Source organism: Zophobas morio, unplaced genomic scaffold, assembly GCF_036711695.1.
Source record: "Zophobas morio isolate AGI-343-1 ecotype UQ-CSIRO unplaced genomic scaffold, CSIRO_AGI_Zmor_V1 ptg000005l, whole genome shotgun sequence".
Lineage (NCBI taxonomy): Eukaryota > Metazoa > Arthropoda > Insecta > Coleoptera > Tenebrionidae > Zophobas > Zophobas morio.
Window position 1 is genome coordinate 11,342,413 of NW_026972110.1, and position 15,892 is coordinate 11,358,304.

The following is a 15,892-nucleotide window of genomic DNA, read 5'->3' on the forward strand; positions in this document are numbered from 1 at the left end:
GAACGTTATCATCACATGTTGAGATTTAATGACGGCTTCAAGGAGCAGATATCTGTAAAAGAAATTTTGTTCAAATACATCAAGGAATATGCAGTGGAGATCTTATATGTAAAAGGAAAATGTAAAGAAAATTACCTTAGGGAAACGCTAGGAAAAGACTGCCCCAAAATTGTGAACCTCGAAACAATTGAAGACTCTGTGAAATTATCTAAAGAAATCCCAGCATGTGATAAACATATTGCTAATAATAAAAAATGTTACTGTTCTTTAAACAATGCTAAATGTATTTACAATTGGTTGTATTCAAGGTTTCCTCAATAAATAATACTATATTAAACTGTGTTTTATTTAATCGCAACACAAAACGTCAAAATAACGAACGAAAAAAAAAAACTGTCAGGTGTGGGATTCGAACCCACGCTCCCTTTCGAGAATCAGAGCTTAAATCTGACGCCTTAGACCGCTCGGCCAACCTGACTATGGAAAAACGGGTCAGGTCGATCGAGTAAAAGGCATTGCCAAAACGTACAGGTCAGGCACGTGAAGTCCTAAGGCAAGTCAGCCAAGGCCAGCCCCGTGCAGCGACCCGACCTAAAAAAAAAAGAGGGGATAGATCTCGAGATGACCAAGGGCAATAAACGTAATTCCTACAGACGAATCCATCGACTTTTATACAAGTATAAAACGGAAGTGGGGATGCGAGATTGCGTCCGAGATCCCTCCCCGACCTAAACGAAAAGAGGGGATAGATCTCGAGATGAACGAGGGCAATAAACGACCAAGGTCGAGCAACGACTAGGTCAACGATCGCCCGATGAAAAGTAATGGGGGAGCTGGACCAGCTGGCAAGGTCAGCCACGTGCACCGACAAGCTCGACAACAAATGAAAGGTCAATGACCGCTCGATGAAAAGTAATGGGGGAGCTGGACCAGTTTGACCTCATTTGACCTGGTCTAGAACCCCCACTATATAACTACTATTTGGGTAATAATTACTGTCATAATGTAATCCCCAACCAGATATAAAAACAGCTGTTCCTTTTTTTAAAACGACGTCCGTACCAGGTATTTGATAATCAGAACTGCATCTTCTATCCAAGAATGATAGTACCGGATATTTTCGCAGTGCTTCTACAAGTATACTATATATTGCTAACATTTCTAATAATTCATGCGAAAAAGACCTTTAACACACATCTCTAAGTATTCCATTTCTTTTAACGCATTGTAAGTTATTTTTCCGTGTTTCTTGAGGGTTGCTTGAACTTCTTTTCTAACTTTGTCTTGAATTTCTGGATGTCTTGCTAATTCATAAAGTGTAAAGCAAATGGCTGAACTTGTAGTTTCAAATCCGGCCAGGAAAAATTGAGTTGCTTGGGCCACCAACTTGTCACCCTCTAAAAAATATGTATATTATTAATGCAGGTTATAATTGGTAATGGTATACCTAATTTATAAGGATCGTCTATGTCTTCCTGGTTTTTTATTTCAATCAAAATATCCAGCAAATCGTTTCTGACAAACTTGGTTTTTTCTCGCTCAATCATAGTTTTCCAAAATGCATTTCTCAAAAAATCTGCAGAAGCCGTATCGACAAATTTAAGTTTGAACCACTTCACTAAGTTAGGAGCAACGAAGTAGCAAGATGTGGATATTGCGCGCTCCCAAATGCTCCAATTCAGTACCCTTTGAGACACTTTCCTAAACTCGGCATCCTCGTTTTTAAAACAGTTGGAATTAATTCCAAAAGATGTGGAAGTAATCGCCTCTGTGGTGTATTTACCAGTAATATCTCTAATTTCCACAACTGGATTCTGTTCAACTTTCTGGTCGAGATAGTTTATCATTTCCACTCCAGCTTCATGAATTAAGTCATACATCACCTTCAGTTTTGCAGAACTAAAAACAGGCGAGATTTTTCTTCTCATGTCTCTCCAGTCGGGTGTTTTTAAAATAAAAAGCAGATGAGATCCCATGGGATCAACTTCTTTGTTATCTGATACACTTCGATTACTAAAAAGTGCGAAATCTTTAACTAGCACTGATTTGACTAATTCAGGATCTCGAATTAATAAATATGGTTCATCACAAATAAAAAATCCAATAAATGGTTTTGTAGTACTTTCGTAAATTTTTCGAGCCATTTCACCAATGTTTCTGCGAAATGTGAATACCTCAAAGGCGTTACCAAAAAGGAGCATGGGTGGAAGGTACGGTACTTTCCTATCTTTCCAGTAGTTGAAATTTCTTCTGAAGTAAAAATATAGGGTTGTCCATAACGAAACAATTATGGCGAGAAAAACAGTTGTCGACAGATGTGCGAACATTTTGTCACAGGTGCTAAAAAAATCGGAAAATTAGAACTCATTTAAAAAAAACCGTCCTAACTAACTATTTATTCCACACTATAACATAAATTTAACTATTAATTTCCGAAAATAGAGAACAACAAGCTTAATTAATTTGAATGATGAAGCGAAGTTTACTTTAACCTTGCCCATTTAATAACCGAAATCATTACGTTTCGTTTGTTTGGTTGTGTATGTAATCACAAAAATTTACTATTTATCGCATACCTTCCAAAGCACGACAAATTTAGTCACTCTGTTTTAATGGTTCGCCGCAAACTGAGGTATTTTTCAAGAAAATACTTATTTATACTTAGTGTCGAAACGTGTTATTTGGTGGTATAATCACATCACTGAGAAAGGTTTTGTTCCGGTTTTTGTCACTACATAAAATAAAACAATTTAGTACAGGTGCACCGAAAAGAACCATCGATAATTTACTTATTTAAAATTGTTTAAAATGTAAAACATATTTGCAAATAATGATACTGTACATAAATGGTTACTTGAAAGTAAATGACAATATAATATTTTCTGTAAGGCAATGCTGGAAGCGAAGCTATTAATAGTTCCTTAATAGGTACTTGTAATTTCGTAATTCATGTTTTTCCATTTAAACTCGTACTTGTATTATTTTATATTGGTTAATTAATAAATATCTTAGTGGAGAATGTGAAGATAGTTCCACTATTGTAACATGGACAATTGAATATTAATAATTATCGTCCTGATTGAAAAATTACGGTGTGTTCATTTCTGACACTGCTACAAGTATGTCTATACGTGGTAAGTATGAATAATTCTGTAAATAAATCCTTTACAAGTTCGAATTTTTGTTGTAGAAATAATTTATTAGAGTTCTTAAGATTTACGTGTTGAAACGTTTGTTTTCAGAATTTTCATATAGGGTGGCTAAAAATTATGGAAGCAGTTGAATATCGCGAGAATGGTTTGTTGAATGTTTTTGAAATTTGGGCTGTCCCTAGGAATACTCAAGTCCTATTTTCTGCAATTTTTTAATTTCTCAATTTTTTCGATATTTCTTTCAGTTCTAGGATTTTTCAATATATCGATTTATCGACTTCTGGATTTTTAGATTCCTGGACTTTTTGAGTTCTCGATTTTTTACTTTTTGGCTTTTCAATTTTTCGTTAAACCTTAGATTTTTCAAGTTTTTGACTGTTGATTACTTCGATTTATCAATTTTTCCACTTTTCGATGTTTTAATTTTTCAGTTTTTAAAATTCTAGGTGTTTCGATTTCTCAAGTTTTCAAATGTCCGAATTTTTAAATTTTCTATTTTTCAATTTTTCTTTTTTAATTTTTCTCCCTTTATCAATTTTTCAACTAATAACTGTTCATCTCGGTTTTTGACTGCTCGTTCTTTTTCTCGGTTTTTCGATTTTTGACTTTTGAGCTTTTCAATTTTCCAATTTTTCGATGTTTCGATTTTTCAGTTATCCGATTTTTCAATTTTTCAATTTTCAAATTTTAGATTTTCGAATTTTTATTTTCTGACTTTTCGATTTTTCAATTTTGCGATATTTTAATTGTTCAATGTTTTAGATTTTAAATTTTTAGATTTCTCGATTTTTTGATTTTTCAGTTCTTTTGTATTTCTATTTTCCAATTTTTCAAATTTTGACGTTGCTAAATTTTCAGTTTTCCAATTTCTCAATTAATCTATTTTTGATTTTTCCATTTCTCGACTTCTCGAAGTTTCGATTTTTCAATTCCTCAATACTTTTTTGGTTTTTCGATTTCTCAATTTTCTAATTTACTAATTTCTCAATTTTTGGATATTTCTGACAGTTTTGGGATTTTACAATATTTCGATTCTTCGACTTTTCGATTTTTCGACTTTTTTTTGGATTTTCAGTTTTTCGTTTTTTAAACTTTAGATTTTTTAATCTTTCAGTTGGTTTCGAAGTATGGGTGCTAAAAGTAAAAAAAAGTTCAGGTAAATGTGTTCTCCTTTTAGAGATAAAAATTATTAAAATTTATGCCCAAATTCGTTGTACGCCTCTATCAGAGATGGACGAAAAAAAAACAAAAAGGAGGAAAAATACGAAAAAGGACGAAAAATACGAAAAAGAACGAAAAAGGACCAAAAGGACAAAAAAGGACGGAAAGCACGAAAAGGACGAAAAAGGACGAAAAGGACGAAAAGGACGAAAAGAACGAAAATCATGAAAAGGCCGAAAAGGACGAAAAGGACTAAAAGGACTAAAAATACTAACAGGACAAAAAGGACGAAAAGGACGAAAAGAACGAAAATGATGAAAAAGACGAAAAAGGACGAAAAGGACGAAAAGGACGAAAAGGACGAAAAGGACGAAAAAGACGAAAAAGATGACAAGGACGAAAATTACGAAAATGACGAAAAGGACGACGGACCAAAAGGACGAAGGACGAAAAGGACGAAGGACGAAAAAGAACGAAGGACGAAAAGACAAAGGACGAAAACGACGAAGGACGAAGAGGACGAAGGACGAAAAAGATCATCTTTCATTTCTATAGCAACATTTAGTATTGACAAAAGTTTTATTATTACAGTTACTAGGATTTACTAAAATAAATTAATTTTACCTATTCTAAAAAGGTTGGATAGGGATTAATTTTCCCCTTATAATTTTGATAACACAAAATAAGTTTTTCAGACTTTTTAGACTGCGAATAACTGTCAATTTTGTTGTACGTAACATATACAATAACACCCTCTAGAAGAACTGAAAACTCAAGAAATCTAAAAACATAAAATTTTGAAAATTGAAATGTTAAAAATTGAGAACTCGAAGTATAAAACAGTCGAAAAGTCAAAAAAACAAAGTCGCAAACTTGAAAAATCGAAAAACTGAAAAATCAAAAACCTGAAAAATTGAAAGATTGAAGAACTGAAGAACTGAAAAATTGAAAGTTTGGGAAGTCGAGAAATGGGAAAGTAAAAAAATAAATTAATTGAGAAATCGGAAAACAGAAAATTCAGAAAGGTTAAAATTTGAAAAATTAAAAAATATTGAAGAACTGAAAAATCGAAAAATCTAAAATTTAAAACAGTGAAAAATTAAAATATCGTAAAATTGAAAAATGAGGAAATCCAAATATCAAAAAATCAAAAAAATAAAAATTCGAAAATCTAAAATTTAAAAATCGAAAAACTGAAGAATCAACAAACCGAGAAATCGAAACTCGAAAATTTAAAAAATTAAAAAATTGAAAAATCGGATAATTCAAAAATCGAAAAACTGACTAATCGAAAAATCGAGACATCGAAAAATTCAAAAACTGGGACATCCAGCAATCGAAAAATCAAAAGATCGAGAAATCGAGGAGTCGAAAAGTCGAGAAGTCCAAAATTCGAAAAATTGAGAAAGAATGGAAAATAAATAACCACCAAAATTGTGACTCAAAATATGTAAAAATTAATACAAAATGGAACACAATACTTCTAAAATATTAAAATAACTGCACTTTCCCAAAAAAATCTATTACAAGATTACGGTTCCACTAGTATTGCTAATTTAGGACGTTTTGTTAGTATCAAGCCCAATTGAAGCATTAATTCTTTGTTAAAAAAAAATAGTTGCATGACAAAATCGAGTGAAAAATGTGAGATGTGATATTATGCTTGGAAATAAATGCATCTAAATAATAACTATTTCCCGCAGAAATTCTGAGCGCTTAGAGTCGACACTGGCCTGAGCACGCTTCGGTCTGTGGATCAAAAAAGTTCTCAGGCGACGAAATTTTTAGTACCTATATAACTAATCACGTTGAAATAGCTTATAATCGATCCTCTAACATTGAAACTATGAGGTATTGGCGTAAGTAACCTTTTCTTAGAGCGGATAACGTCAGTTTTATGGAAACGAATTAAAGCAAAAAGGATTTGTTCAACATTTGGTATTTCCAAAGGTTGCCATTGACTCGGTACTTTTCCCTTTATTCCTTAAAAATATAAATATATAAAAAACCGTGATTAATAAACATGAACAAGACAGTTCATTAGTGCATAATTGTTCTATTTACTTCAACACAACCTCAAATAAAAACCTGGGATAATGATAGATTACAAACCACATGCAATTTATAAATTTACAGTAATCGTTAACATGTACCTATGTATTTTATTTAACTAAGACCCGATTTATAGAAAGCGAAGTTAAAGTTAATTCGCGATTAACTTTTAACTGAGGTCCGTTGCTAGGAAACGTGCATGTTTCAACCAATCACGGGCTCATATTCCACATTTTAATTCTCTGTTAAACTAATCGAGGATTAAATATTTAACTCGCTGTTCTATAAACCGGCCCTAAATCTATTATGACAATTGAAATCAATTAATTGTCAAACTATCATGTTATATATCTTTCCAGACGGATTTCTATAGTTTTTTATTTCATGCTTAAAATGTCTGCTCTCTTGATATAGGGTATATATAGCAGTATATATTTTACAATATCTTATTTACATATATACAACCAGATATCAACTAATCACTACAGAACAAAAATGGCATTGGTTACTACTGTTTCAGAATGTACAACCGTCTACTTAATCACATCAGATCTTATGACTTGAATCACCTTAAGAAATGCATAAACTGTAATTAAAATGTAACGAGTGAAAAGATTTCATGTAAAAGAAAAAAAAATTCTCTTCGTTTGTTTTGAACATTTTGAATGATTAGATCTTATTGTTCTTGAAATCGCTAAATCGATTTCAATAATAAGTTCAATTTACTCATTTGTTAAAAGAAAAAACATTGTCTTTTATACCGGATGATTTTTTAAATTTCTGATTTAATTACTGAAGAGCTTACGTGAGCAGTCTCAATTTCACCCATAAGCGTTGTGGGTAACTAGAGCAGAAATTTTGAAAATCACCCGGTAACATAATACTGTATGATTGAAAAATAAAGTCCTCTAGCAAATTTTAATTTAATCTTAAAAATGTCAAAAAGGGTCCAACAACAATGCTACAAGATTATTAAAAAAAAAAAATTTATGGAGCACTAAAGACTTTTTTTATCGATCGTATAGTGCAATTAAAGTGGACTTCTCCTTGGAAAAAAATTTTCTTCGTGAGAACAATCTACCGAATTTGAACTAAATATGTTGTCTATAATTTTAACATAATTAGCTGGCGTACTTATTTCACTGAGAGTTTCCCGACTATTATGTTATATCCACCTATCTCTTGATAAAAACTAAAACTACTGATAAATTTCGCAATTAACTGAAGAAATGACTGTTCTGAAACATATTAGATTTACTCAGATAATCTTTTTCTTTATGAATGAGATACCATTAGACACATTTTTGTATGCCTGATAGATCTTGAATGCACAGACTCATATATTTGGAGGTGAAAGATTAACACTACTTTGGAAATTACAAAAGTTGAACAGGCCCCTACAAAATTTTTAATTCCAATATTGCTTATCTATACTTCTATACTTATATAATAAAGCTGAAGCTTTTGTTTATTTGAACACGTTTATCTCAGAAACTACTGGTTCAAATTCAAAAAATCTTTTTGTGTTGGATAGTCTATGTATCATATCTACATATAGGCTATATAACATCACGCTACGATCATTAGGAGCGAAGTAGCAATGAAAAATTCGGAAAAACGGGAAAATTATTCCTCCTTTGAGAGCTTCCGTTGCGTACGCTGCTTAAACGGTTAAAGTTACGTAAAAATCATGTATGACGAAATTGTTCCCCTCTAAAAGTTCTAAAGAAAAGTCCGCGACAGCATATGTCTATCTTTTAAAGTCGACTCAGTATAACCTTTTTTATGGTAATGAAATTTGTTCTAAAATAATAATGCATTATGTGTAAAATTCTCGCGTCACAGTGTTTGTAACCGAACTTCTCCGAAATGGGTTGACCGATTTGTATGAAATTTTTTATGTATATTCGGTAGGTCTGAGAATAGGTTGTAAACTATTTTTTAAACCCCTAAGTGATAAGGGTGGACAACATTTTTTATTTTTATTTTTTTAAGAATTGGCATCAAAAAATACACATAACCCTAAATTTTCACCTTTCTACCACCAACCCCCATTTTTTAATCCTGTATATAATAAAAATCAATTGCTGTTCCTGTTAGTCTCGCTAAGACTCAAAAACGGCTTGACCGATTTGAAGAATTTTTTATATTACGGGGATGGTTTATAAATAAAAAAAATAAGGAAAACTTAAAAGAACAGTTAAAAAATAAAAAAAATCTAAAAATTTTGTATGGGAATCGCCACTTCGAATTAATTTCAATAGTTGACATTTCTGACGGACCTGTCGTCTAACTGACGTGTCATACAAAACTAATTCTTCCCTGCAATTGTGAAAAGCATATTGCATTTCAAATCGTTCTTTGTTTTTCGTAAAAAAAACGTCGTTTATTTTAAGAAAAGTCTTGGTTAAAGTGAATTAAATTACACATTGCGAAAGTTTCTTATTAATTTTGATCTGCCATTCTATTTACCTATATTCACTTTGTTGGTTTCGACAAAACTTCAAACTTTACCGTTATTTGAGGATTTAATTTGAAGTTTTCAATATTTTAAAATTCTCAAGACAAAATTTACAGATTTGATTGACTGTGAAAATAATTCTGTGTCGTTTTATGAAGTTCATTAAAATGCCGAGAAGACGACAGTCTCACATAGGTCCACAAAGTCAATCAAATGTGCGACGAACTACCTCAGGTGCAAACCGCAATGATTTATTTCATGGGTAATTCGGATATGGAAGTTGATCAGCGTTGTGCTCATAATCAACATGAATAAAATTAATAAAACTGAGTAGAAACTAATATTCGAAGTACGAAGTACCTACTTCATTATTACTCTTATATACCTGAGCATCTACTCTATGTACTGAGTACCTACTTGGAAACATTGTATATCCCCGGACACAAATTGAACATCTACGCGTTTTGTGAGCATTTAATCTAAAAATGAGGATCGGCGTGGCAAATAACTGAGCTGTAAAGCAGCTTAGAAAACGAGTAGGATCGTTGTAAGAGTGAATTTTAACTAAACATGGCGACTTTCATGAACGTGGAACGTCGTCAAAACGTGCATTCAGTTTGAAAAACACATTAGGAGCATGAATATTGAAAACTTTTCAGGTAATTAACTCTTATTTATCCATAAATTGTGCAGTGCGTTTTTTATAACACTGGCCATAGAGATTCCCATCTCAAGGTGTCTACCCCATACTAACTTATATTTTGGTGACTCGATTTTTGCTGTGATGGTTGAACACTGTCACTGTTGTCCTTTTTTGTTGTATCGAGATGCTATTTGAGCATCAACTGTTACCTACTGAAGTATTAATATCATCTAGAAAAACTAGAAATATTTGGATTTGATATTCCAGTAGGTACTTCGTATTTCGAGTATGAGCATCTATTGAGTTTTATTTATATCAACCATTGTCAAAAAATTGATCGAACGTTGTTTTGACAGAACTTCCTTCGCACCAAAAGTATGATGAAACATATTCAGCATTTTCGAGTTGAGTATTTTCTTCACACAATTTTGTGATGACCTAATCAACATTTACGATCAACACGTATACCACCTTGGATTGGTGCAGTGTAATACTAAAAATAACTGTATTGTATTCCCAAAATTATCTGCGAAAATCGAGTGAGCCATTCCATCAATTTTTGGGGGCAATAAATAAATATTCTTAACAATTTACCATGCTTACAATAACTTTAAAACGTCTGCAAGATCTCAAAGTATTCATTTTTGCAACTCTTGAGTTATTCACTAAAATAAATTGACTGATCCATATATTTTTTTGTGTCACTGTAAAAGCAAATCTAAAAAATATGAATGCAATGATAAATTACGAAAATATACTGTTGATATTTTCCACATTTTAGATAGGATCTATTCGGCAAAATCTTGAGATGACGTCTTCAAGTTTTTGGGCTTGATAAACAGATATATTTTGATTGAAAACCTACCATGTCAAACAGTAACTTCAAAACCTCTGCAATATTTCAAAATTCAGTTTTGCAATTCTTGATTCAATCAATAAAATAAATTGACTCAGTGATTAATTTTTTTGAGACACCCCCTATAAGCAAAACTAAAAAATATGAATGGAATGATAAATCACAAGTATAGTCTCATCCTATTTTGGACATTTTAGATCGGATTCATTTGGCAAAATTTTGGGCTGACGTCATCAATTTTTTGGAGGGGATAAGTAAATATATTTTGAATAAAAATTTATTATGCTTATCATATGTTTAAAACATCTGCAAGATTTCAAAGCATTCGATTTTGCAGATTCAAAATTAAATTGTAGGTGAAACGAAGTTCACGGGGTCAGCTAGTGTTTGTATAAACATGTAAAATTGTCCTTTAAATGAGATGTAATTTGTGATGGGTAATAAATACTAAATACTAAAATACTAAATACTAAATATTTCAGCATTAATATGATATAAAATCCTGAAAGTAATAAGTGCTACCACATATATTATATTTATATATTCCCAGAGATTTTTTTCTTTTTGGTGCCAACCACGTCGTTTTTTAAGCCAATTACGAAATATCATCAATTTTATTCTCTGGCAAAAGAAAATCAACCGAAATTGTTGATGATCTTGTATTCAGAACAGACATGCAAAGAAAATGAATGGTGATACTGATCATGGACAATAATGTGTCATACCATTCAATGCAGTTGAACAAACCACCCCCATTTTCTAGCAGAACAAGAGTCGTTGGGCAATCACACTATTGAATTTGATCAAAATTTTTCAAAAAACACCTGTGGGATTTAATTAAACCTTATAGAACTGATCTGAAAAAGCGAGTTTTGACAGACGATATATTACGGGAAAGTGGTCATGAGGTCCTTGAATTCCTCCCATACGATTGTCAGTACAACTCTGTTGAAATGGGGTAGGGATTTTGTAAATTATGCTGCAATTACATAACCTTTTGGTCTTTATTCAAAAATAAGGCTCGAAATTTATGACTTGAGACTTTTTCTAAAGTTACTCCAGTGATGTGGCAAAATTTTAATAAACATTGCACATAACTTATTTCGGCTGATTGGAAAAAACAAAAAATTTGTCGTTCGGGACCATATTTTCATTCATTATTTTATTGGAGTAATCTGATTCAGAAGCAGAAAATTCTTAATGCTTGATTGCATCATGCCAGGCTTGCAGAACACTCATTAAGTAAAGATGCATGATTCTTGCGAAATTACTCTAGAAAATTATGAAACAATTTGCCAATTCCTGGAACCTTTAGATAACATGTGTGTTTTTTTGGGGCAATCAACAAAATGTTTTGCAACTAAAATACACCTAGTATCAATTTCCTAGCGGTATGTATTCCATTAATGATTAGTTTTTACATTAGCCCTTCAGTAATAAACTAATTTCTAAGTTTTATGTAAATTCAGTAAAGTTATCAAGTTCTGAATGTTTAATTAATTAGTTTAATAATAATGTTCATTTTCTGACACAATTCATTTTAAATTCTTAAAAGTGACTGGTGGCTCCTTAAATAATAACAATTAAAAGGAATTCCACATGTAATTTTTAGGACCAGTTTTCAAAAAAATCTATATTTAAGTATATTAAAATTGTGCATGTTTAAAATTGATTATTTGTTTCAAAACGCAGAGGTTTTTTTATCGTGTCCATAAATGATTCATCAAACATTTTATTTAATATTCTGTCGTCTTATTACCATAGATAATTTTTTTAATATTTCAAATCCGCCCTTGATACCACAATCATTTATGAATCCGTTTTTAATCTTTCCCATGTTAATTACTCCAAATAACCGAAATCTACTACGTTTCATTGCATCGTTGTTTATCTATTCACAAAAATTTATCACATACCTTTCAAAACACGATAAATTTACTCACGTTGTGTGGTATGTAGCAAACTGAAGCTTTTTCCAGTAAAAAGTTGTTTATAATGTCGAAACATGTTATTGGGATATTCCTTAATCGTATTACTGATATCAGAATCTTTATAGATGCGCTTTATTAATTATTATATCGTGTGATCAGAAATAACTGCGTCTGTTGGCAACCCCGGATTTTTAGTTGAAATTGGTATCATGATATTTTCTATAACTTCCATTTGTCAGCTGTCAAGATTGATAGATTGCTGACATTTTTAATTTGCAAAAGGAATCCAAAACAACCTAAATTTATAGCATGTCATGATTGACAGACATGTATATCACACAAGTACTTCCGTTATGTCAACATAAACGCAACAAAAGTTCATATTTTTGTTAAAAAAGTTTCAGTTGAAAATGCAATGATCAAAGACAAACTATCAAAAATCCATGGATATTTTTGATCGTCTTTTTTAACAAAAAGAAAAGTTATCATCGCTTTTACATACAGGATGTTATTGAAAGGTACGTACAACAAAATGGGCAGTTCTTCGCGAAGTTTAAGAAGTCGGAAAAACTTATTTTGTGTTATTAAAATTATAAGGGGAAAATTAACCCTTATCCAACCTTTTTAGGCGCTACTGAAGCATAAATAGGTAAAATTAATTTATTTTAGTAAATCCTAGCAACTGTAACAATAAAACTCTTGTCAAGACTAAATGTTGCTATAGAAATAAAAGATAATCTTTTTATCAGAGGCGTACAACGAATTTGGACATAAATTTTAATAATGTTTATCTCTAAAAGGAGAACACTTTTACCTAAACTTTTTTTAACTTTTAGCACCCATACTTCGAGACCAGTTGCCGATTTTATTTTGTACGTACCTTTCAATAACAGGCTGTATATGTCATTTTAAATTCTTATTAGACGTTGTATTATAAAAGCGAGGAAAATCTTTCATGCAGATTATTACTAATGTTGGTTTGTCTATTATGGGACACTTGTATAAAAAATGTGTGGCAAATTCTGGATCAAGATAACCTTGTTTCGGTCGACCAGAAAACAAATAAAAGATCATAAATCAATAATAATCTGCGAGTGATATCTATTAAGCCCCAAGGATTTAACTAAGTACTTTGCAGTAAAAATAAAAACTGCAGTATTTCACTTAAAACAAAAAACTTATTAACAAAAGTTCAAACGTTAGAGCTTTAAATGTTTGTCTTTTGACAAGACTGCTGAACTTTTTTATAGGTAGTATGTTTTGCTTAAAACCTACTACATTTCACGTTAAAAAATGGTACGCTGCGACGAATTCCAAATATTACTTAATAATCCCAAATAAAAATAAAAGTTCATGGAGCTGTAAATTTTAAATCCAAAAACAAATAAGTTACTTTAAAAAGAAGAGTATGGCGTAAAAGATTGTGAATTTGTTTATTATTGTAAACCATGAAAATTAATTTTAACGTTGACCTCTGCACCACAAACAGCAATATTTCATTTAAGTGTGATTAGAGCGGTAGATATTTATCAAAAACCGGAGTTAAAAATACAAATATTAGACTAATTTAAGAAACGACGTCAGAGAGAAAGATATTGGAAAACTGATTTTTACAATGAATTTGTTTTTTAAAAAGTCGCACTCAGTAGGAATAGTACAGTGATATTTACTAGCTGAGAAATGATGGAACTTGGAATACGTGGCTCCTTTTAATTTTTTGTAATCACATCGAAATAGAGCAGGGACATGCAAGATTTAATTTAATGATAAATGATGTTACCTATCATTTTAATGCCTTGTGTGGGTGTTTACGGTTTCAGTAGGCATTGAACTGATAATGGTTTTTCCACTTTCAAAGCTGCATATGCAAACAAATATTATATAATTAAATTAATTCACTATCACATGTTATGTAATTGTTATTTAAACTGGCTAAACAACATAATATTTTTTATTAAATGATTTTATCTGTTAATTAATTTCTCATTAAAAAAAATATATCAAAATTGTTCTATCTACTTATAAGCAATGTACTTACATATCATGCGTCAGTGTGCCATTTTTCGAGAAATGTTACTTCTAAAATCACATAATAAAACCTCACTATATTCATGTTTTTAACTCTATTTAAAATGTTGTAGATGTGAAAGGAACAAGTTTTCATTAGAAGAAAATAAATCATTTTCAGTTGCTGGAGAACTCATCTGAAATATCTTTTTTATTATATTGTCATACTCTGCAATTATATACTTTACAAAAGTACTTTTTTGTTTTTCAACGACTGTTATTTTCAGCAGTAGCACTGATATGAGTACCCATTAATAAGACTTTAGTACATTTTAAATCTCACACTTCTATTGTTTAGTTTTTGTAAAAGCAATTGTGACAATCACAGTGGTTTAAACACGACGCAATTATTTAAAGTACCTAACTAGGGCTTTTTTCATAGTTTATTATTTTGCACCTTGCCTTTAGTTAAACTTTTGTGTTCATGCTAAATGTTTGTTTTTTCAAAATATCCATTATTACCTTAATATATTCATGATAGTAAACAAAACATGTGGATTCACTTTGCCACTAACGATATAGGGAAATAAATGAGGTTATAAAAGATAAGCCATACAGAAAAAGAAATCGTCACATACTAAAAACAAAAAGAAATTACTCGACACATTTGGCCAGTGGTTCTGAAATGTTTTAGTTGTTAGACATGCTAAAAAAAATGCTCTGATGTATACCGGGTGTTTCTTTTATTTGAAACAACCCCTGTAAATTTTTTATTTTTAAAGATAAATCTGTAGTTCTTTGAGCAAATTTGTATCATTTTAAAAGATCTAGTGATGACAACAATTTTTCAATTGTTTTTCAAGCAACTAGATTTTGAAATAAACGGAAAATTTTGGAGATATTTTACTAAATAACTTTTTTATTATTGATTTTAGAATATTGGTTGCTTGTGATTTTTTGTAGTGAAAAAATCAATCTTTCCATTTATGAAAAAATATACCTAGTGTTCCATTAAAAAAAAATAAGTTGACGTCATTTGCGGTTCTACCGCCAGTGATAATAAAAATGTGTGCTTACCATCATATAAATCTTTGAGAATGATACAAATTTGGTTAAAGAACTACGGGTTTATCTTCAAGAATAAAAAAGTTACAGGGGTTGTATCAAATAAAAGAAACACCCTGTATAACTGTAATGTATTTTCATTAAATGCGATAGGAATGTATGTATAAACTCACTTTTTTTCTTTTTTACCTAGTTACATCTATAACTTTTAGGTCTGGTTATTCTTGTTACTTCCCGACTATAAGCAAGGGAAGCGTGGTACTAAGGTCCATATGTATGGTTTATTAATCCACCTATACTTTTTATTTGATATAAATACTAGTTGAATCCGTGAACTTTCGTTTCACTTACAATTTAATTTTGAATCTGCAAAACCGAATGCTTTGAAATCTTGCAGATGTTTTAAACATATGATAAGCATAATAAGTTTTTATTCAAAATATATTTACTTATCCCCTCCAAAAACTTGATGACGTCAGCCCAAAATTTTGCCAAATGAATCCTATCTAAAATGTCCAAAATAGGATGAGACTATACTTGTGATTTATCACTCCATTCATATTT

At 31.0% G+C, this 15,892-nt stretch overlaps 1 protein-coding gene across 3 annotated transcripts in view; it reads right to left on the reverse strand.

The window, feature by feature from the left end:
- LOC135122714 (cytochrome P450 6k1-like) overlaps window positions 1-15,892 on the reverse strand; it is a 50,769-nt gene that overhangs the window by 19,262 nt on the left and 15,615 nt on the right. Inside the window, exons 1-4 of one of the 3 annotated variants that reach the window (XM_064047092.1) lie at window positions 12,242-12,301; window positions 1,448-2,340; window positions 1,185-1,397; window positions 980-1,131 (exon numbers count right to left, since the gene is read on the reverse strand). In XM_064047092.1, coding sequence (XP_063903162.1) covers window positions 980-1,131; window positions 1,185-1,397; window positions 1,448-2,327 — 1,245 coding nt within the window. In that variant the 5' untranslated portion in view covers window positions 2,328-2,340; window positions 12,242-12,301. Of the gene's footprint in view, window positions 1-979; window positions 1,132-1,184; window positions 1,398-1,447; window positions 2,341-2,576; window positions 2,688-12,241; window positions 12,302-15,892 lie in introns of those variants that run through there. The other 2 variants (XM_064047093.1, XM_064047091.1) reach the window with 2 other exon arrangements.